Here is a 23,320-nt window from a genome sequence, read left to right on the forward strand (position 1 = left end):
TACTAGTGGGTTGGAGCTGGCTTAAATAATAGCATTACAAGTTAGCAGGCCAACACCCACTAATCTGAAGTCAATTATTTCCCACGTGAGAAAACAGGACCCGTCAAGCTGGAGGTCCTAAGGGTATTGAATACAAGGCATGTATTTAACCCGCTTGGCCAAGTAGCCAGACTCATGGGAATTGCTTACGACCATACAGAGCCGTCTTGAGCTCAAACACCACATTAAACTAATCAGACAAAGGGTATCCAGGAGGAGCAGACATATACATATCTTTAAGTCTCCATGCGAGAAGTCATTCTTAACATCAAATTCCAGGATGTATGAGCCACATTTTTCTTCCAGGCAATTAAAACATTCTGTATTAAACTTGGCGACCATCAACCAGGGGGGCTGATGGCCCTCGTATCTTCGGATGCGGTCTGTTGACAAGTCAACCAGAGGGGGGCTAGGGTTGCCACACCTACATGACACAAATCTCACCCTTTTAGCCATACGGGTAGGCCAACTTATAGTACTGTAGAAGGATATGGCAATCAAGGCCTCGAAGGACAATTATAGACCATGGCTAGACACGGAACGGCGCACTGCTCCAAGCAGAGGGGCATCTGGATTCTGGAATGGCCTGAGGCAATTATTTCCTCCAGTTCAAGAATTTGTCACATCCCAGCTGGGCGATGGAACCACTTTTCGCTGTTGGCCGGACGATTGATCTGCTCAAGGCCCCATATGTGCAGAGTTCCGAGGATGCCCATTGCCATGGTTAGAGATAATTGGGATGGTATGTGGAACTTGTCAGCGTAGGGAGTGGAGGATTATCAGAAGATGCAACAGTACCTGCCGCATCTGCAACCTGAGATTGAGGCTCAAGATGGATGGATGTGGTCAGGCAAACCTTTCTCTGTCAGGGATGCATTTTTACAAATCAGAAAAAGACAAGCAGAGGAGTAACCATCAAACATCAATGCATGCCGAGTTGTATGGAAGCTAAAAATCCCCCAAAAAGTGCAGATATTTGGGTGGCTGCGCCTTATACGATGATTGGTAAAACGGGTCATCAAGGAGAAATGGCTACTGGCAGCCCCAACAGATTGCGTTATGTGCATGGAGGTTGAAGAAGAGACATCCCATCTTTTCTTTCAACGCCTGCTTGCTCGCACAGAAGGGGCCAGTCAATCTATGGCAGGGGTGAATGTCTCCACAGAGTCCTGGGACTCATTACGGGAAGGGTTACCCATGGGGCAAGAGGAGTGGGACAGCTGTTTGCTGCGCTCTAGGCCATATGGCTGCACTGCAACGAGGTCATCTTCAAAGGATGAGAGGTGTTGCAGGTCAGGGTAGTGCTCCATGTAGAGATCTTAGCCTCAGTTTGGTTTAAAGGGAGGTGAACGAAGGGTGTGAGGACCCTTTGGTTCAAGGCTGTATTTGTACCCTTCTATTTATTAATCATATAGGGAGGACCACCAATCACGGGTGACCTTCCCCAAGTTTTTTCAAAAAGAAAAAAATTTAACTTGGCAACCAGAGCAAACATGTCAAATAATCAATAGAGTACGATTGACTGTAACCCTAGGCTACTAACATGGCCTTGTAGCTTTCCAAGTCCATCGGCATTAAACTTGCTCTTCTATCAGATGAAGTCCAGTCCTTGGCCACCTAATCTCACAGAAAAAAAAACCATGATCAAGCACTAATTGCCAACTAGTATCACACACAAGCCTCTACAGAGATATGATCTGTGCCTTACGTCCGGGCACATGAAGGACCCCTTTGAATAATCATAGAGTTACAAGTTCTCCTTGTCAGAGGAGAAATGATCATTGAGGTTCTTCTTGGCATGATTGGGCTGTCCAACATCGTGAGGGCACAGGTTTCAGTATTTGGAAATTCATGAGGCTTAGGCTGTTCTTTTATTTGATTTTTGAACAGTAAAAGGGGCGATCACCCCACGAGTCGGTGACCTTCTCAATAGAACCTGACAGACCAATCTCAATCTATTTAAACATGTTCAAACCCTCCTCTCCATCCACGACCTGAGGAAACCAGGCCACCATAAGTACCTCCAACTCACGGATAGCCCCATTAGTAGAAGTCATCCTTCCCCTGAACAGCACCTTGCTTCTATTCAACCGTATAGTCCAAAGAGCTGCCAGTACCCCCCCCCCCTTTTTTCCTTCCTTTTACACCTGGAGCTCAGGATTGAGCACCAAAAAGCCTCACCAGAATTCATGTCCACCATTGATATCTCTTGGCTGGCCTGAATCATGCAAGAAAATAGGCACTCAAAAAATAGGTATTGGCAGTCTTCTTCCCCTCTTGAGTATAACATGCATGTTGACGATGTATCTGGGTATAGCCTTTTGCAAAAGGCCTAGGTCATTAGTCTTCTCCATAATAGAAGTCAGGCAAAAATACGTACCTTCGTCGGGACCTTTTTGCCACCATATGAGCCTACATACGTGGATGATTGTCAGGTCCTCCTCTTGCCCCTCTCAAATTCTTGTGTAAGCCTTTCAGACAGAAAAAGGGCCATTGACCCATGTCCAGCCATCTTGTTCGCTGCACCTTGGGCTATACTGTGCCAAGGACTGCTAAGGCTGTTCTTGCTTCTTATTTTGTTCTTCTTCCCTCTTCTTTCTTATTCCTCCAAAGATCTCCATGGGGCATCTATCAGTCTGCCATGGCCATTACTCCTCTCCCTGCTTTTACTCTGCGAGGATCACTAACTGGTGAGTAGATAATGAATCGCACACTACTTGGAGCCATACAATCAGTATTTCAGTATCTAAGATCCAGCTCTTATCAGTCTAACAAAAATGTCGGTATCCGATGAGTCCATAGTTCTAACTTGCATCTTCCAAGGAGGTATAACTCAGCAAACATTTGATCTGCCTCATCTTCTCCTTCATCCAACACCACCGTATCATCCACCTGATCCAGGACTGTATCAACAGATTTCTTTCTGCAAAGGATAACTTGCTTGTCTCTTGAGTCTGAGATATAGCCACATAAACTTTCTCCTGATTCGTATATCCCAGAACATAAAATTCTCCTTGGTGAACTGCTGCTTCTTGCAATACACGTACAAGTAGTCTTTTGGATCTTTCTGAAACCTTTTTGATAACCACAAGCTGGTGCCCTGAAGACCTGCACCAATATCCTGATACATTCTTCACATGATCTCACAGAAGAAGGAAAAAATGCAAGGTGAATCAGTTACAGACACATGCACCCAAAGAAACACATGCGGAAACCTATAAATGAAGACACAGTGGGAGAGAGGATGGCACTGGTTATTTCCTCCCAGAAGTTCAGGAATTAGGGGATTGTGGAGCAAACAAGGGCTCGAGCAGCAGGAGCAAGCCACTTGACCAGAGAAGGGGAGAATCCACCCGGATTCTCCATTATTCATCTTGCACTTTCTCTTTCGGTGATTGTCTTTTTCTGAAGATACTCCCCTAGTCCGATCACTAGATCCATATTATTCTTGGAAGTAATTGTAAAGCATGGTCATTAGATACAATCCTTGTATCATATTCCCTCCAATATGATCCCCCCCTGACAGTTTGGAGTCACTTTTCTTCATGGATAATTCTGCAGTATGCCTCTTGGATGCTTCTGGAAAAAGTTTCAGCCTCTTTTCCTCCTTGACTACCATCCCACTATTTTCTCCCAGTGGGGAATTTGACTTCTCAGCATCTCATATTCAGGATTTGGACCTGTGAGAAAAGTGAACAATCCAAGCTTCAAGGAACACTAGCTCTCTTTGGCATTATGATTCTCCATCGACAAATAATAGTCCATTTCCCTCCCGAATGCCTTCAACTTGCATGTAAATGCCTTAAATGTAGCTTTAGCTTGCCTAACCTGGACACCCTGAGCATTCAATTCATATATACACCAGTCACCTATTGCTCTGTGCAGCTCTTGCTAATCTCCTTCCACATATCCCTGATTGAGCTCACTCTGAGAAAATTATCCACTATCACAGACGCATTGTTCAAGAGAGCCATTGATGGATCATCTGGATCCTTCGACTTCCAGGTCCAGTCATCTTGATCCCCAGGAGACAGAGGTTCCTCCACAAGGTTATCTACCAAATCCCTGGCGTCCAGGGATAGCCACACCAATTTGCACCGCTGATACCCATCGGTGCCATCGAACTTGATCTCAATGTCCGTGAGGCCAATGGTCAACCTTTCACAGTTCTTTGTGTCCCCAAACGTCAGATGGGTCCACCCGAAAATTCATATTGTACTTCAAAGACTCCCTTGACACTTTCGAAGAGATATCTTCCTATGAACAAGTGCACAGGATGATGTCCGCCGCTAAGGAAGACGAAAGAAGAGCCTATCAGGTCATGCCAGATGTTCCCAGGTGAGCTGCTTTGATACCATGTAAAGAGTCGCCAATGGAGATGAGCGAATCCCATCAAAGGCCTCCAGACGCCCTAATGGAGATTAGGGTTCTGAGAGACAAAGTCATAATCTATTATCTGCTTGGACACTAATCTCAAATCACTTAATTCTCCAACATGGGAACAAGTGACCAAAAGACAAGAGACACGCAGGCCACTTATAGCACATGACCCACTTAAGTCACTTATTCTCTCACTTGAGAATTAATGACATAAAGGAAATATCATCACGTGGGCCATTCATTAGTGTTCCACCTTCTGTAAACTGGAATTTACACCATCCATTGATGGGTAGCCAAGAGTAAGTTTCTTTCCTGCTTAATGAGCCAGGATCAGGGAACTTACTGGTGAGATAAATTTCAGCTTTTCAAAATGGAGGATCACTCAATCACTCAATCAATTTCCTTCAGGACTTCAAGCTAATTAATTTTCATTTTATTTATGCTGACAACAAAACAATATAAAATTTTGAGACATCATTATCTGATTAAAAGTTGAAGCGTACGAAGCAGACAAGTATAACTATTTTTTTCCGTCTTCTGGATTAGTACCACAAAATTCTAGAGTTAAGTATTACATACGACATCAGATTACTAGAAACAACGGGAAACATAAGAAAGACAACATAGAACTGCAAATTGTAATGAAATTTGTCACATTCAAAGTGGAGGAAACAAGCACATAAAGTGATTGTAAGTCATGGAATTCGAACAATCAAATATTATTCTAAAGTCTTTTTTCCACAATCAAATTTACACAAAAAATTCACAATCTTCAAGTGCAAGCAAAGTGTCTAGAATAAACGCAACTGGTGTATGTTCAATTTTGAGGAACAAAGGTAAAAATCAACAACTATTCAAACCAAGAAACCGGTTTTCTTCTCTAATAAATGTTGCTTGCAGGAACCCAAAGTTAGACAGCATAAAATACCTCATATGCAGCACTTATCTCTTTGAACTTTTCCGTAGCTCCTGGTTGTTTGTTCACATCAGGATGAAACTTCAGCATAGAGGACGAATAATGTTAGGTTTATGCCAGGAGTCAATAAAAATATATGCGAGCAAAAAAAATACTAGAGACATCTGATTCCCAATAGGGAATTCAGGAGCTGTCATTGTGACCATGACTAATCAAACAAAATGCAAGTAAACAATACAGCACATGCTAATGAGTGTTCATTTTATCCACGCAGACTTTTCGGAATCTAGATGCTATAAGACATCTATATCTTTAATCCACGATGCACCAATAGGACCCCGTGCACCTCTACTACCGTCCCCCCTTTTTTTAATTTGATCAGCCCCATCCGTAGGGAGCAATCGGCGCCACCTCACCTCCATGGTGTCATTGACCCTCTGCGTCCAGCCGCATACCGCAACATATTCGGCCATCGATAACCCTCGAAGAACTAGCCTTTGTAATTCTGAATTCTCTAGTGTCGGAACTTTCTGCCATATGCCTTCCGGACCTCCTCTAACCCTGGAGATTCCCCGAACACGTCCTCCACTAAGCACTTTTGAGCGTAAAGGGGTACCCCTGGTAGCATGGGAAGAGGTCTGCAGGCCCATGAAACAAGGAGGGCTGGGGATACTCCACATAGACTCCATGAACCTGGCACTACTGACCAAATGGGTGGAAAGGATTGTGACGTCAGTGAAGGGCCTCGCCCTCAATGTCATTAGGAACAGATATGATGCAGAGACGGATTGGGGAAGTCGCCCTTTTGGCGTAGTTTGCGTATTAGTATCCCCCACATGCGTGAGTTCTTTGACCCCAGGTTGGGGGACGGGGCTCGCTTTCGATTCTGGAGCGACAACTGGTCCAATCAAGGCGTCCTGAAGGTGAAATACCCAAGACTTTTTGCTTTAGCGGGGAACATAAACGCCACAGTAGACGAATGTTGGTTTGGAGCTTGGGTCCCTATCATGCATGGGGCCTTATCAGAGCCACAGTTTGAGGAACTGATGGAGATGCAAGAGATCCTTTTGAACATTAGACTGTCAAATGTATATCGAGATGGCTGGGTGTGGAGAGGGCCATCCTTCTCGGTGAAGGATGCATATTTGAAGATCCGAGGTGAAGCGGGGGGAGACTCGACAACCATCAATTCATGCTCCGTGATGATGCAAAATGTTCCTCTCAAGGTGCGGTTCTTCGGCTGGTTATTGAGACGACGAAGATTGGTCACACGGGTCTTTCAGAGGAGGTGAAATCCGACTGTTTCCATCGAGTGTCCTCTGTGTGCCCAGGGCAATGAAGACTGAAGACAAGAAGAAAGAACAATTCTTGATACTCAAACAAAGAGATTACAAGGGGTTTTATAGGGAGCCCTAATGGGCTAATAATAGAAAGGGCCCTTAATGGGCTAATAATAGAAAGGAGCTAATAATAGAAAGAAGAAAAGAAAAGGAAAGGAGACAATAATGTCAACACTCCCCCTCAAGCTGGAGCGTGGATGTTTTCCACACCCAGCTTGGAACAGAGCTCCTCAAACCGAGGGGCATGAAGCCCTTTGGTGAAGATGTCTGCAAGCTGTTCAGCTGACGGAACATATGGCGTGCAGAAATTTCCCGACTCAAGCTTCTCTTTAATGAAATGTCGATCGATCTCAATGTGTTTTGTACGATCATGCTGGACGGGATCATGAGCAATGCTGATAGCCGATTTGTTGTCACAGAACAGCTGAACAGGGGAAGAAACCGGACACCTTAGTTCACAAAGCAGTTGGGTAATCCAAAGTGCTTCACAAAGACCATGCGCAAGGGCACGGAACTCCGCTTCAGCACTTGATCGAGAGACCACTTTCTGTTTCTTACTCCTCCAAGTAATAAGATTGCCTCCCAAGAAGGTGCAGTACCCAGAGGTCGACCGATGATCAACCACAGATCCTGCATAATCGGCATCAGTGTAGACTTCTAGACGCAGACCACTGTGACGACGAAACATTAATCCACAGCCAATGGTGCCCTTCAAGAAACAGAGGAGGCGATGGGCAGCATGAAGATGACTCATTCGAGGGTTCTGCATAAACTGACTTAGAACACCCACTGTATATGCAATGTCGGGACGGATGTGGGTGAGATAGAGCAGTTTGCCCACAAGTCTTCGATATTGTCCGGGCTCAGCCGGATCTTCATTCTCATCTGCACCAAGTCGATGACTCACATCAATCGGTGTCGAAATAGGCTTGGAGTCTTCCTTTCCCAGCTCGCAAAGAAGATCCACTGTATATTTCCGCTGACAGATGAAAATCTCACTCGAAGAATAAGCCACCTCAATACCAAGAAAATATCGTAATGGGCCAAGATGACGTATGGCAAAGTCCGACGACAGATACATAGCCAGCTGAGTAATGGACTCCGTATCATCACCCGTGATGATAATGTCATCCACGATACGAAGAATAGCCACTCCCGGACGTGGAATGACGGTAGAAAAGCGTGTGATCTCCATTACACCGACGGTATCCCGGTTCTTCATGGCCATGGTGAAACGGCCAAACCAAGCACGAGAGATTGCTTCAAACCGTACAGCGCTTTCTTCAGGCGACAAACAACTGAACTCGGAGTAGACGGCACTAAGGAGGCATATCCAGGAGGTAAGGCCAACTATATATCCTCAGTCAAATCACCATGAAGAAAAGCATTCTTGACATCATATTGCTGCAATATCCAGCCCGATCGCGGCAAGAGCCAAGAGAATCCGGACAGTGTTCATCTTGGCCACAGGCAAACGTTTCCTGATAATCAATGCCATACTGTTGGGTGAACCCTTGCGCCACAACACGTGCCTTGTGCCTTTCAATAGAGCCGTCGAATTGTGCTTTACAGCATAAACCCAACGACTGCCAACCAAGTGCTTGCCCGGCGGTAGTGGAACCAGATCCCATGTGTCATTTAGGGCAAGTGCTTGTAGCTCCTCCTCCATTGCCCGACGCCAATGAGGAAGAGAGGGCTACGCCCACCGTCTTTGAAAGGGAGATAGTGTCAAGGGAGGTGAGAAGAGCGTGGTGGGGGGGGGAAGGGCGGTGAGAGGAGGTGGATGCGGCTAATGGATACAATGGAGAAGGATGAGGGCAAGACACAAGTGCTAATGAAGGATTTTCAAGAGGAGTGGATGAGGAGGATGAGGAACTTCAGGGTAGGAGGAACACGAGGCTTGCGACGAGCAAGAGTGATACCATAGCGTTTTTCTGGCGTGCAGCGTATAGGTAAAGGGGCACAACATAGTGGGATAGAGGGATCCGATGGGGACTCTGCAGGAGGGTTCGATGAAGCAGAGGATGGATCTTTAGTAAGGACAGGTGGATTTGGGATTGGTGCAGGCAGAGGATCAGAGGACAAGGTGTTCATGGGAATATCAGATGGAGGCTCTTCGAGAGGAACAGGCAAGGAAGGACTTGGGACTGGTGACGAGGGAGATGAGTTAGGAAGAATAAGAAATTCAAGGGGATCTGATTGAGGTGGTAAAGAAGGAGAAGGTGGAGAAGAAGAGGGGTAATACGGAGTGAATTCGTCAAAGGTAGCAGCCTTGGTGACAATAAATCGACGAGAGGGTGGATGATAACATCGATAACCCTTTTGAGTAGAAGAATAGCCGACGAAGACACATTGGATGGCCCGAGGATCAAGCTTGTCACGACCAAGATGGTGGTTAGGAGCAAAGCAAACGCACCCAAAGACACGAGGGGTAAGATTGGTTCGGAGAGAAATGTTGGGGAAGGAATGCTGAAGACAATCAATGGGAGTAGAGTAGTTAAGTACGCGAGACGGAAGACGGTTGAGAAGATGAATGGCAGTTAGGACAGCTTCAGCCCAAAAATACTTTGGCACATGCATGTGAAATAAGAGGCCCCGAGCCATTTCAAAAACGTGACGAAATTTTCGTTCTGCAACTCCATTTTGCTGGGGGGTGTAAGGACATGTGGTTTCATGGATGATGCCTTTTTCTTGGAAGAAAGTACTTAACGTGGAATTGACATAGTCTCGGGCATTGTCGGAGCGGAAGCGACGAATAGAGGTGCAGAATTGAGTTTGAATGAGAGAGTAGAACTGAGGAATAACAAGGGAGATCTCTGATTTATTTTTCAAGAGATAGGCCCACGTGAAACGAGTAGCGTCATCAATGAATATACATAACCACGAGCACCAGGCGTGCTATGAACAGGAGGGTCCCCACACGTCGGTGTGAGCGAGCAAAAGGAGTCGTCAAATGGGAAGAAGAAATAGGATACGTGTAATGCGATGATGTTTAGCAATTCGACAAGCATCACAAACAAAGCGGTCCACAGAGTGGCCTTGGAAAAGTTTTGGAAATAAACGATAAAGAGTAGCAAAGGATGGATGGCCGAGGCGTCGATGGAGAAGCCACAAACGCTCATGAGACGCCGAAAGGGGAACTGCAGCGGCAGCAACAGCGAGAGGAGACAAGGGAGATCGAACAAGATAGAGACCCTCATGCTCCTCAGCAATAGAAATCGTCCGCCCCGACACCTTATCACGATAAAAACAGGTATTAGGAGTGAATGTAAGATCTTGGTTCAGATCACGAACAAGGCGGGATAAAGAAAGAAGATGATGAGCAAGCCGTGGAACATGAAGGACTTTAGTGAGGTTCATCGAAGGATAGAGAGACACACGACCAATCCCAGCCACAGTGAGAAGATCACCGGGAGCTGTTTTAACTTTGGAGGAGCCGGAAACTGGTTCATAGGTCACAAAAGCTCTAGGATTGGGTGTCATGTGGGCAGTGGCACCAGAGTCAAGAAGCCAAGTGGATGATGATGACGACGGAGATGGTGAAGGAGGAGGAGAAGGAATGGTGGACATACCGCGTTAGCTAGAGAGCACGAGCCCACGACTGGAGGGTCAAGCAATCGCCGAAGACGCGTTCCACTTCTTCAGGTGTAAAGCCGGAAGAGAAGCACTCGCGAAGACGCTCCACTTGGAAGAAGACCATAGGACAGAGGCACTTGACCAGGCATCGGTACTTGGTTGACAGAAGGTGCAGCCGTGGCGAGATTGCTCTGTTGTGTTCGCTTCGCGTTGAAGCTTAAAGCACGCGTCTCCTTGGGTGACCCCGCTTTGCAGTAATTGCAGAAAAGGGAAGGATCACCTTTGGAGGATTCCTCAGTCCGAGTAGAAGGACCACGAGGCGAAGCTCCTGCTCCAGTCGATGTGGTCGCCACCGGAGCGCGTGGAGGAAGACGAATGTGCTACAAGTGCAGAAGCCGGGGTCTGGGACTGCTGAAAGCGAGATTCTTCAATTCTCGCGCTGCGAAGCGCATCCTTGAAGGAAAGCTCTTTCTCCCGGTGTATAAGCTGAGCCTGTACCGCTTCATATTCCGGGTTAAGTCCTATAAGGAACTGAAAAACCCGAAGTTGAAGAGTGTACTTGCGATCCACCGAGTGAGGGTCCGGAGGCATGTAGTGATCAATCTCATTCCACAGAGAAAGGAGTTCTGTGCTGTACTCCATGATCGTCATGTCTCCTTGACGCAGATTGGCGGCCCGATGCACTAGCTCATACAGTGTGGCAATATTATTTTTCTTGGAGTGGCTGTCAAGGGCCGCTTCCCACACGGCCCGGGCAGACTCAAGAGATAGAAATTCACCCTTGATACTTGGTGAAATACTATCCAAAAGCCATCGATGGACCACCCCTTCAACGTCTAGCCAATCATAGTACTTGGAGTCTGTCTTGGAAGGCCCTTCTTCAAGTAAATGACGCATCAGTCGTCCCTTGAGAGTAATCTGGACATATTGCTGCCATTGAAGAAGGTTAAAGCCGGTGAACATCCCATCTGGAGGCATCCGAGGCACAGAAAAAGGTCCAGGTGAAGCCGACCAATTCCCCGACTCAAGAGGTGCCTCCGAATCATTTGACGTTTGACCCACACTGGGTGGCGTCGATGCTGGCATCGATGCTGGCCTTCCACCGGAAACCGATACAGGCTCCGTCATCTTGATCACAGAATGAAGTGTCGCACGAGGAGCACACGGCTGCAGGAACGCCCGCGGCTATTGGCTGCGTGCGCGGCTGAAGAGTCGAGGAGGGAGCGCGGCCGCGACCGAGAGGAGAGCGCGCGGTCGAGAGGGAAGCGTACGCTGCCGAGAGAGAAGCACAGCCGAGGAGGGAGCGCGGTGCGGGAAGCCGGAAATGTGGCCGGAAAGAAGCTGCGCCGCCAGGAGCAGGTAGCCAACCGGAAGGAGAAGGAGCTCAAGATCGTGGCGAATGTAGAAACGCCAGAGATCGGAGCTACGGTCGAGCCCAGGAACCCGGATTAGGGTTAGGGTTAGGGCTCTGATACCATGAAGACAAGAAGAAAGAACAATTCTTGATACTCAAACAAAGAGATTACAAGGGGTTTTATAGGGAGCCCTAATGGGCTAATAATAGAAAGGGCCCTTAATGGGCTAATAATAGAAAGGAGCTAATAATAGAAAGAAGAAAAGAAAAGGAAAGGAGACAATAATGTCAACAAAGACTGCTCCCACCTATTCTTTAGGTGTCAGGTCGCCCAAGAAATATGGACAGCGCAGCAGATACCAGGGGTGAATATCTCCTCCGACCAGGCATTTTGGACTTCAGTCACTGGTGATAGGTACCGTAGCAAATTGGAATGGAGGAGGCTACTTGCGGTGCTATGGGCGTTATGGCTGCACCAAAATGAGGTGGTGTTCAAGGGGAGGCGGGCGTCAGTGGAGAATATCATTCACAACATTGAGGCGCTTGTGTCTTTTTGGGTTGGAGGGAAGTGATTGGAGGACCATTTCGGTCATATATGTATCATGAATGTACATATTTTCCATTACTAATGGTAACAGGTTGACCACCACTTAAGGGTGGTCTTCCTTATTTTCTTCAAAAAAATAGAAAATATCTTTAATCTACGAGGCAACTTTACACAGTTAATTTACAAAATCCAAATGAATAAGACAGACCAAATTGAAACAAGCTTGACTATAAAGTCTTGGTCCTTTTGAAGAGGACAAAATGGAGACTTAAGGTTAAAAGATGAATAAGGATAAACACAAACTTAAAATAGTTCAACAAAAAAACGAGAAAAACAAGAATAGATCTAATTTCCTGGGTAAAATCAAGCTGGCATCAAGAGGAATGTATGGCTCTGAACCAAACTAGAAAAATTCAGAAAAGAATGTAGTTAAAAAACATCCTTAGATTCCAGGAATGCCGAGAACAGTGTGAAGATGATGAGGAATGTAGGACAAGAAACGAGGAAGGGTAAGGACTAGAAGGGAGGAATGATGACACTCAAACTAGGGTTACCGGTGTGGTAACCCTCCCTCTCGATCAGGGCTCTCCCCCTCTCTGGGCAGTCGCCTTGGCAACAGACTTCAAGAATGAGTCGATATGCATCTCATCCTCCCCTTAATTATGAGTCGGGCCCCCCTTCATGTTCACCTAGGAGACTTAGTCCTCTTGTATGTACTCAGTAGGCTTGTATCAATACTCCTGTTAGATCATAAGGCCCAAATAACCCATGTATTACCGGGCCCATGTTTTATAAATGGGCCCGAGCAGAGAGGAATATGACTGTTGAGTCCAACGGTCATATACCTCCAACGGTCGATTGGCAGTCTCCAAAAAGGGGGGAACATCGTGTAGTATTTGTGGTTGTGAAAAATAATATACATATATTTTCTTCTTTCCACAAAATTTACCCTCTTGATAGTGAAGAAATCTCATGGTATCAGAGCAGCGATCAAAGGTACACCAAAGACGACAAGTTTCTTCTTCGAAATAGTTTCTATTTTTCTTCTCGATTCGGCGACGAGCTCCTCTAGCATTTGTTGGTGGCATCGTCCTGCAACGACTCCTGATTCGGCGACGATTTTGGCGCCCTTCGGCAACGATCTCGGCGGCATCTGTTTACAAATTCGGCGGAGTCTTCCAGCGACGATTTCTGCTACGACTCTTGCTTCGGCGACGATTTCGGCATTTTTCGGCGACGATTTCGGCGCCCTTCGGCGACGATCTCAGCGGCATCTGCTTGCAGATTCGGGGACATCATCTTGCAGTATTCGGCGACGATTTCTGCTTTGGCGACGTTTCTCGACATTCGACCAGAAATTGGCGATTTTTGACGATATCGGTGATTCCAGACATTGGGATTTCGCGATATCTTGATTTCGCAAGCTGTCACAATTTACTTCCGGAGTTTTTTTTTTCTTGATTCGCGATCCACACGTCTCAGAAAAAACTCTACGCTTGGGGCAAGCTACGATTGGTGCAGAAGAAGAGAGGAGTTGGCCTTTGTTTGGATTCTTTCCTCTTTGAATCTGCACACGACGACAGTATCTGATCAAAAGGTGTGTTCACTCTCCCGGGAAGCTCTTCTCCAGTGAAGACTTGCTCCGTCAAATTATCAGCTCCTGGTTAAGGAGTATTCTGTCTCTTGGTGCCCCGTCTACTTATCTTCAGATGGGAAAGTCCAGGATGGCTGAGAGGGATTCCGAGATCACCCCCTCAGCTATTGTCAAAACGGCTGAAACACCTGCTCAGCCAAGGTTATTTCTACCAGACCTGGATATCAAATATAATGGAATCAATGGGCAGAAGTGGATAACATTGGTCCAGAGATCCCTTAATTGCTGGGGAATCACCTAACAGAAGATGCTCCTTCGGAAGACACTCCCAAACTTGAAAAAGTATTTTGGGAAGCTGAAGAAGCTTTTATCACCAATTGGATGATCAAAAATATGGAACCAGATCAGGCAGACGACTATCTACTTATTGATTGTGTACGAGACTTATGGCAAGAAATTCAGAAATCATGTGCGGAAACCCACAGCGATTACCGTGTCTATGACCTTCGAGAACAAGAGAAAGCATTGAAACAGGGAAATCTATCAGTTTCTTCCTACTCTGCAAAATTAAAGGCCATATGGAGGGAGCTGGACCTTCTCTGGCCTACCGGCGACAAAAACTCACCATCTTATCTCAGAGAAACCAAGTTCAGAACCCTCACCTTTTTGATGGGATTGAATTCGGAATATGAGAATCTTAGAAGTCAGTTGCTACACAGAGAGAGGTTCCCCACCTTAGCAGAGGCTATCTCTGAATTGCAAGGGGCAGAGCGGCGGAAGAAGCTTAACTCTAAGGATGGAGAGGTGTCTACTCCTGTCTCAGTGGCCCACTTGGCCAAGAAAGGGGAACCAAGGCACAATATAAATAATGCAGCCACATCTTCTACTCAGCACCAGAAGTCCACTGCGCAGGAAGGTAATTCCTCAGAACTTACTTGTGGCTATTGCAGGAAACCAGGCCACCTAAAAAGGGACTGCAGAAAGTTAGCCTGGAAGGAAGAGCAGATCAGGAAAGGGACGTGGAATCCAGGGCAGCATAAGAAAGCCTATGTAGCAAGTGAAGGAGAGGAATTGTCTGCTGCAAAGAAAGGGGAAGACGGAGGTGAAATTCAGAAACTTATTCAGTCAGAAGTGAACAAGATTCTTCAGAAGTTTGGCTCTACTTCACTCGTACAGTCAGGTAAGAAATTTAGTTTCACTACAGTTACTAATAATATACCTACTACTGTCTCTTGGATATTGGATTCAGGGGCGACAGACCATATGTCACCCCACAAAATGCTATTTAAAAATTATGAACTAGAAACTAATAATCTCAGAGTTTTTACTGCTAATGGTGGAATATTAGAAGTGGCAGGAAGAGGATCAATTGAAATCAAAGGGAAATTACTAAAAGATGTTTTGCATGTACCTGAATTGAAAGAAAATTTATTGTCCTTAATTCATTTAGTAAATGATACTGGATGGCGATTTATCTTAGACTCAGATTCTTGTTTCCTATGTCTTAAGGAAACCGGACGGAAGATTTCATCTGTTAAGAGGAGGGGAGGTCTTCTCCTGCTAGATGGATTGGAGGAGGAAGAAAAGCAGAAAGCCACTTATACTGCCCGGAGTGAAGAACGGATCAATCTTCTGCATAGGAGACTAGGACACCCCTCATTCCACATTTTGAAACATTCCCATCCCAATTTGTTTAAAGGGATTATTTTTGATAATTTGCATTGTTAAAGTTGTCAATTTATAAACACAAACGATCTTCTTTTCCAGTTTCAGATCACAGAACTCAATCGGCATTTGATTGTATCCATAGTGATGTGTGGGGACCTTGCTCCACATTGGGACTATCCCATCACAAATGGTTTATCTTATTTGTAGATGATTTCTCTAGGTATACATGGGTGTATCTACTGAAATCTAAGACTGAAGTTCCATCTGTTATCATCAAATTTTGTGAGATGATTAATACACAATTTGGAAAGAAAGTACGAATATTTAGATCAGATAATGCAACAGAATTTTTTTGTGGAAAAGTAACTGATTACATGGAAGAAGAGGGGATAGTTCACCAATCCTCATGTGTGAATACCCCTCAGCAAAACGGACTTGCTGAAAGAAAAATTGGCCATATAATGTCTTCAGCCAGGGCTCTTTTATTTCAAGGGAATTGTCCCAAGAACTATTGGGCTGAAGCAGTCGCAACAGCTACACCAGTGGATAATAATGTTAAGTTAAAAGCTGAACAGAATGAAAAAGACACACCAGTAAACAAGACTTCATTTCAACGTCTCATTGGTAAGCTACTTTATCTCAACCACACACGGCCGGATATTGCTTTCGCAGTCAACTCTCTCAGTCAATTCATGAATGATCCTCGGGCATCACATCAACATGCAGCAGATCGCATCCTAGCTTACCTGAAAGGGTCAATTGGACTTGGTCTACTTTTTAACAGAGGAAGTGAGCCGAGTGTGGTCCTCTACACGGATTCTGACTACGCAGGATCATTTGAAGACAGCCGGTCTACATCTGGTTACTGCAGTTTCATAGGAGGGAATCTTGTCACATGGCGTAGTAAGAAGCAGAAGGAGGTCTCTTTATCAAGTGCAGAAGCTGAACTCCGAGCACTGAAGAAGGGAGTATGTGAAGGGATGTGGCTTAAGGGTATCTTGCAGGATTTGAAGGTTTTTTCAGACAAAGGAATGACTCTGTACTCTGATAGCAAATCAGCAATTGCTATGGCAAAAAACCCAGTTCAACATGAAAGGACGAAGCATGCAAGGGTGGCACGACATTATATTAAACAAAGTATTGATGAGGGATTCATTATACCCCATTACATTCCTTCTCTGGAGCAGGTTGCGGATATCTTCACCAAGGGGATCCCTGGCCCGCATTTCCAAGTCTTATTGTCCAAGTTGGGCATGATCAACATCAATACCCAACTTGAGGGGGGGTGTTAGATCATAAGGCCCAAATAACCCATGTATTACCGGGCCCATGTTTTATAAATGGGCCCGAGCAGAGAGGAATATGACCGTTGAGTCCAACGGTCATATACCTCCAACGGTCGATTGGCAGTCTCCAAAAAGGGGGGAACATCGTGTAGTATTTGTGGTTGTGAAAAATAATATACATATATTTTTCTTCTTTCCACAAAATTTACCCTCTTGATAGTGAAGAAATCTCAACTCCCTCCTACAAAGTCCAAATTGTCCTCAATTTGGAAGACTTGGCAATGACGGGAGATGATGTTGGCGTCTTCCCATGAAGCTTTGAAGTTTGGTAGATTCTTCCACCTGACGAGAAGCTGCATCGCCTCTGTGGAGAACTGTTTTTTTAGCATTACTTCAGGGTAGACCTGCCATTCCATTTCATCAGAAATGCTAGTGGAGACCGGTAAAACGTTAATATTATCACCCACCACTAGCATAAATTTGACATATGGAAAACCAGATGGATATTTGCAGACTCCCAGAGATCCAGCTTATACGCAAATTTTTTTATGATTGCGTTAAGGACTGAAATATTTTGGTACCAATCTTTCAGAAACCCGTTTGGCTAGAGATTTCATCCTGTACAGTCGGATTTTCAAGAACTTATCACCTTCTTGGAACTCAATATCATGGCGATGCTGGTATGCTTTCTTTTTCATAATTACTTGGGTTTTGGAAAGGTAATTCTGCAATTGTGATAAGATGTTGCCTCTTTCTGTGAGTAAGGTGTTGATTGAATCTAGAGAGCCATATCAAATGATGGGCAGAGGCTCTCATCCATAAACAGCTTTGAACAGAGACATCTGGATATACGTGAGAACGGAAGTGTTATAGCTATATTCTCCCCAAGCTAACCATTTCGATCCCTTCTTTGGATTCTCAGAAACGAAACTGCAAAGGTAACATTTTAAACTTTTATTCATAACCTCTGTTTTTTTCAGGGTGATAAGATGAACTCAATTTAATGGTTGTTCCTTGAAGTTTATGAAATTCCTGCCAAAAGGAGCTGGTAAAAATGCTACCTCTTTCAGAAACGAAAGAATGAGGAATACAATGTAATCTGACAATATAGTTAATAAAAATGTATCCAATAACAGGAGCTGTGGATGAATGTTTGCCTGCAACATACTGGCAGTATTTGCTTAACCTGAAAACTACTACAATGATGGAGTCATAGCCTTCAGATTTTGGTAACCCTTCTATAAAGTATATTAACACATATTACCATATTTGTTCAGGAATAGGAAGTGGTTGTAGCAACCCTGCCGAGGAGAGTATTGATGACTTGTGGCATTGGCAGATTTTGCAAGCTACAATATAGTATTTAATTCTCGTGTCAATATAACGTATTGCTCCGTGACTACCTATCTTTGCATCGTGGACCTCTTTGAGAACCAAGGGAATGAGAGATGAAATTTCTGGTCATACCATTTTTCCTTTGTAGAAGAGAACATTGTGGTGCAGGGGATAATGTGGCGTAGTAGGCACATGAGAAAGAATAAAGTGTCCCTCTTTGGAGAATTTGTGATCTTGGTCGATTTCTTGTTCCCAATTGGCCGATCTTACCAATGTGTAATTGAAATGCTACAGCAATGAGGTAGGGTGTCTGATATGGATCTGGATAAGGAGTCAGCACTATGTTCTGTTTTCCTGCCTTGTAACATGTTTCAAAGTTGAAACCCAAAAGTTTAGTACCCACTTATGATAATGCTGCAGCACTTCTTTCTGCTCAGCCAGATATTTCCAACTGAGCTGATTTGTTTTATAAAAACTTTTGAACTAAGAGATAGTGCTTCCACTTAAGTTGTACCATAGCCATTAATTTGAAGTGTTCATTCATCGAGGCAATTTAGAGCTCAAAAGAGCGGACCTGGCATCTGATGAAGCATGTTGGGGATATATCGGGGGAGGAGCTTGCAGGTGACGCTTGGCATGAGCCAGGCTCCTTGCAGTCCTTTGGGCGTTTTGGCTGTGTACCGTAATGGAGTGTTCAAAGAGTTGCCACATTGAACAATGTCTTACATGATGTAGAGGGTTTCTTTTTCAGTGGTTTTGGAGGGAGTGAAGGGTACGAAGAGGACCAATTTGGTAGGTCATGTATTTACTGCTCATATAATACCAATATTGGGTTGATCTCTGTTCGGTGGTGATACTCCCTCTTTTTTTCTTCAAAAAAATTATTCTCATTCATATGCTGACTTGAGCCTTGCGTCGCTGTTAAGAGCAGGGTGTGACTCCTGAAGAAATACTGCTCCCAACCTAAACACAGAGGCATCAGTTTTGCCCGTAAATGGTAGTGAAAAAGCTGGTAGCTTTAGAATAGGATTTGTTGTGAGTGCCCACTTCACTTCTGTGAAGGCTGTGCCTGTTTCGTCAGTTCAGATAAATGAGTTTTTCTACAGTAGTGTCATCAATGGTCGAGCCTTGGCTGCATAATAAGTGACAAAATGTCATTAATAGTTGGTTAATCTGAGGAAGGCTCAGCATTGCTTCAATTATTTGGGTAATAACCATGCTGAGATGGTGCCAATTTTACTTGGATAGGCTGCCAAGCCCCGAGCAGATATCCAGTGGCCAAGGAGTTTGATGTTGTCTTGCACAAAGAAGCATTTCTTCGCATTGATCCTTAAAATGTTCTCTTGAAGGATGTGAAAAGCCTGGTGCAGATGTTTTTCATGTTCCACGGTAGATTTTCTCTATATTAATATGTCATCAAAAATACAAGAGAAAATTTGGGAAGTTGTTGACCTGAAATAGAATTCATAAGTGCTTGGAACATGACCGGTGCATTGCTTAATCCAAAATGCATAACTAAAAATTCTAAGTATCATTAGTGAGTTTTGAATGTCATCTTATATATGTCCTCATCATGGAGAAGTGATGAGCAGAGGCGCTGGGTACACCGCTTGGAAGTCTATCTATGAGATAGACTTGGGCGTGCAATTGACCAGAGGGAGGATGACTAAGGCTGATTGGCAACTGAGAGTTCTTGAGCGAGAATTTTGAACAATAACAAAGAACGTATCTTTTTCAGTTACGCGAACTACTAATCATACACAATGTTTCCCTCTTTTAGAGAGGGTGACGATCGACCGTTGGAGGGATATAACCGTTGGAATCAACGGTCATATTTCACTATGAGCGGGCCCATTTATAGAACATGGGCCCGTTAATACAAGAGTACATGACTATTGGGCCGTATGATCTAACACCCCCCCTCAAGTTGGGTATAGATGTTGATCATGCCCAACTTGGACACCAATGCTTGGAACTGTGGACCGGGAAGCCCTTTGGTGAGAATATCCGCAATCTGCTCCAGAGAAGGAATGTAGTGAGGTATAATGAACCCCTCGTCGATGCTTTGTTTGATGTAGTGCCGAGCCACTCTTGCATGCTTCGTTCTTTCGTGTTGAACTGGGTTTTTTGCCATAGCAATTGCTGATTTGCTATCGGAGTCATTCCTCTATCTGGAAAAACTTTCAAATCCTGCAAGATACCCTTAAGCCACATGCCTTCACATACTCCCTTCTTCAGTGCTCGGAGTTCGGCTTCTGCGCTGGATACAGAGACCTCCTTTTGTTTCTTACTACGCCACGTGACAAGATTCCCTCCTAGGAAACTGCAATAACCAGATGTAGACCGGCTGTCCTCAAATGATCCTGCATAGTCAGAATCCGTGTAGAGAACTACACTTGGCTCGCTTCCTCTGTTAAATAGTAGGCCAAGTCCAATTGACCCCTTCAGGTAGGCTAGGATGCGATCTGCTGCACGTTGATGTGATTCCCGGGGATCATTCATGAATTGACTGAGAGAGTTGACTACAAAAGCAATATCCGGCCGAGTATGGTTGAGATAAAGTAGCTTACCAATAAGACGTTGAAATGAAGTCTTGTTTACTGGTGTGTCTTTCTCGCTTTGTTCGGCTTTTAACGTAACATTACCATCCACTGGTGTAGCTGCTGGTCGACAATCCAGCTTCCCTGTTTCCTTTAACAAATCAAGGATATACTTATGCTGAGAAAGTACGATCCCTGCCCGAGAGTAGGCCACTTCAATTCCTAGGAAATATGTCATTAGACCGAGTGCCTTTATGTCAAAGGATAGTGAAAGATGTTTCTCCAAATTCTGAATTTCAGTGTAGTCATCTCCAGTAATGATGATATCGTCAACATACACAATTAAAATTGCAATTTTCCCATCCTTGCCATGTTTTATAAACAATGTATGGTCGCCCTCACTTTGGAAGAATCCCACTGCCAACATTACTGCTGAAAATCTTCCAAACCATGCTCTCGGCGATTGTTTTAGTCCATATAAGGACTTTTTAAGATGACACACATCCCCTGAATTTTGGCTCAAACAATATCCGGGAGGAGGTGCCATATACACTTCTTCTTTCAATTCTCCATGTAAGAAGGCATTCTTCACATCATATTGATGGAGCTTCCAATTGAATATTGCTGCGAGTGCTATTAAGACCCGAACCGTGTTTAGTTTTGCAACTGGAGCAAAGGTTTCGTTGTAGTCAATGCCATAAGATTGAGTATATCCTTGTGCCACCAAACGAGCTTTGTGTCTGGCCACTGAGCCGTCTGAGTGATATTTTAAAGTGAATACCCATCGACTTCCTACTAGTTTCTTCCCGGGTGGGAGTGGGCCCATCTCCCAAGTACCATTTCGCTTCAGTGCTGCCATTTCTTCTTCCATAGCTATCTTCCATTCTGCAGATGACATTGCTTCGGTCACATTATTCGGAATAGATACGGTCATCAGGGCTTGAATTACTTGAGTATACTCTGGAGAGAGCAGGGAGTACGATAAATAATTTCTGACTGGATAGAGTTTCGTCTTCGTGCAGTTTCGAACTCCCTTACTTATGGCAATGGACCAGCCAGCATTTCCAGAGTCTTCTTCTGCCGGCAGTATTGTTGTAATTGAGTCGTCACGTGGTCTATAAGGCTCCTCCTCCTCCTCAGGGGGACTTGGAAAAGTACTTATAGCCACGTCCTGATCATAAGTTTCTGATGCTGAGGAGAGGCGTCGCTGCATACTATCATTTACTTGCTCCGAAGATTCTAGACACGCTTCTGACCGTTCCGAATGAACATGAAACATTTGGGCTTCGTCAAACTTTACGTCTGCGGTAATGAAGATCTTCCTGGAACTTGGATGATAACATTTATAACCTTTCTGGGTTGACGAATATCCCAGAAACACACATCTCAGGGCTCGATGGTCCAACTTTCCTGCAAGATGAGCTTGAACATATACAACACAGCCAAACAGCTTGGCTGGGAGGTTAGTTCTTAAAGATAAATGTGGAAATTCAGCAGATAAAAGATCAATAGGAGCATGATAATTTAATGTCTTTGAGGCCGTCCTATTTATAAGATGAGTAGCTGTTGCGACTGCTTCAGCCCAATAGTTCTTGGGGCAATTCCCATGAAATAACAGAGCCCTGGCTGAAGACATTATATGACCAATTTTTCGTTCAGCAAGTCCATTTTGCTGAGGGGTATTCACACATGAGGATTGGTGAATTATCCCCTCTTCTTCCATGTAATTAGTTACTTTTCCACAAAAGAATTCTGTTGCATTGTCTGATCTAAGTATTCGTACTTTCTTTCCAAATTGTGTATGAATCATCGCACAAAATTTAATGATGATAGATGGAATTTCAGTTTTAGATTTCAATAGATATACCCAGGTATATCTAGAGAAATCATCTACAAATAAGATGAATCACTTGTGATGAGATAATCCAAGAATGGAGCAAGGTCCCCATACATCACTATGGATACAATCAAATGCCGATTGAGTTCTGTGATCTGAAACTGGAAAAGATGATCGCTTATGTTTTGCAAATTGGCAACTTTCACAGTTCAAGTTATCAACAATAATCCCTTTAAACAAGTTGGGATGAGAATGTTTCAAAATGTGAAATGAGGGGTGTCCTAATCTCCTATGCAGGAGGTTGATCCGTTCTTCACTCTGGACAATATAGGTGGCTTTCTGCTCTTCGTTCTCCTCTAGTCCATCTAGCAGGAGGAGACCTCCCTTCCTCTTAACAGATGAAATCTTCCGTCCGGTTTTCTTAAGACACAGGAAACAAGAATCTGAGTCCAAAATAAATCGCCATCCAGTATCCTTTACTAATTGAATTAAGGACAATAAATTAGCTTTTAGTTCAGGTACATGCAAAACGTTTTCCAGTAATTTCCCTTTGATCTCAATTGATCCTCTTCCTGCCACTTCTAATATTCCACCATTGGCAGTAAACACCTTGAGATTATTAGTTTCTAGTTCATAATTTTTAAATAGCATTTTGTGGGGTGACATATGGTCTGTCGCCCCAGAATCTAAAATCCAAGACGCAGTAGTGGATGTATTATTAGTAACTGTAGTAAAAATAAACTTCTTACCGGACTGTACGAGTGAAGTAGAGCAAAATTTTTGAAGAATCTTGTTCACTTCTGACTGAATAAGCTTCTGAATTTCGCCTCCTTCCCCCTTCCTGGCAGTAGATGGTTCCTCTCCTTCACTGGCCACATAGGTTTTCTTGTGCTGCCCTGGATTCCACG

At 44.4% G+C, this 23,320-nt stretch overlaps 1 protein-coding gene across 3 annotated transcripts in view; it reads right to left on the bottom strand.

Annotated features, from left to right (window-relative positions):
• LOC144708599 (uncharacterized) overlaps positions 1–23,320 on the bottom strand; it is a 44,320-nt gene that overhangs the window by 14,707 nt on the left and 6,293 nt on the right. For all 3 annotated transcript variants that reach the window (XM_078581997.1, XM_078581998.1, XM_078581999.1), the window contains exon 2: positions 5,348–5,416. In XM_078581997.1, coding sequence (XP_078438123.1) covers positions 5,348–5,416 — 69 coding nt within the window. The remainder of the gene's footprint in view (positions 1–5,347; positions 5,417–23,320) is intronic.

Source organism: Wolffia australiana, chromosome 10 (genome assembly GCF_029677425.1).
Source record: "Wolffia australiana isolate 7733 chromosome 10, ASM2967742v1".
NCBI classification, from domain to species: domain Eukaryota; kingdom Viridiplantae; phylum Streptophyta; class Magnoliopsida; order Alismatales; family Araceae; genus Wolffia; species Wolffia australiana.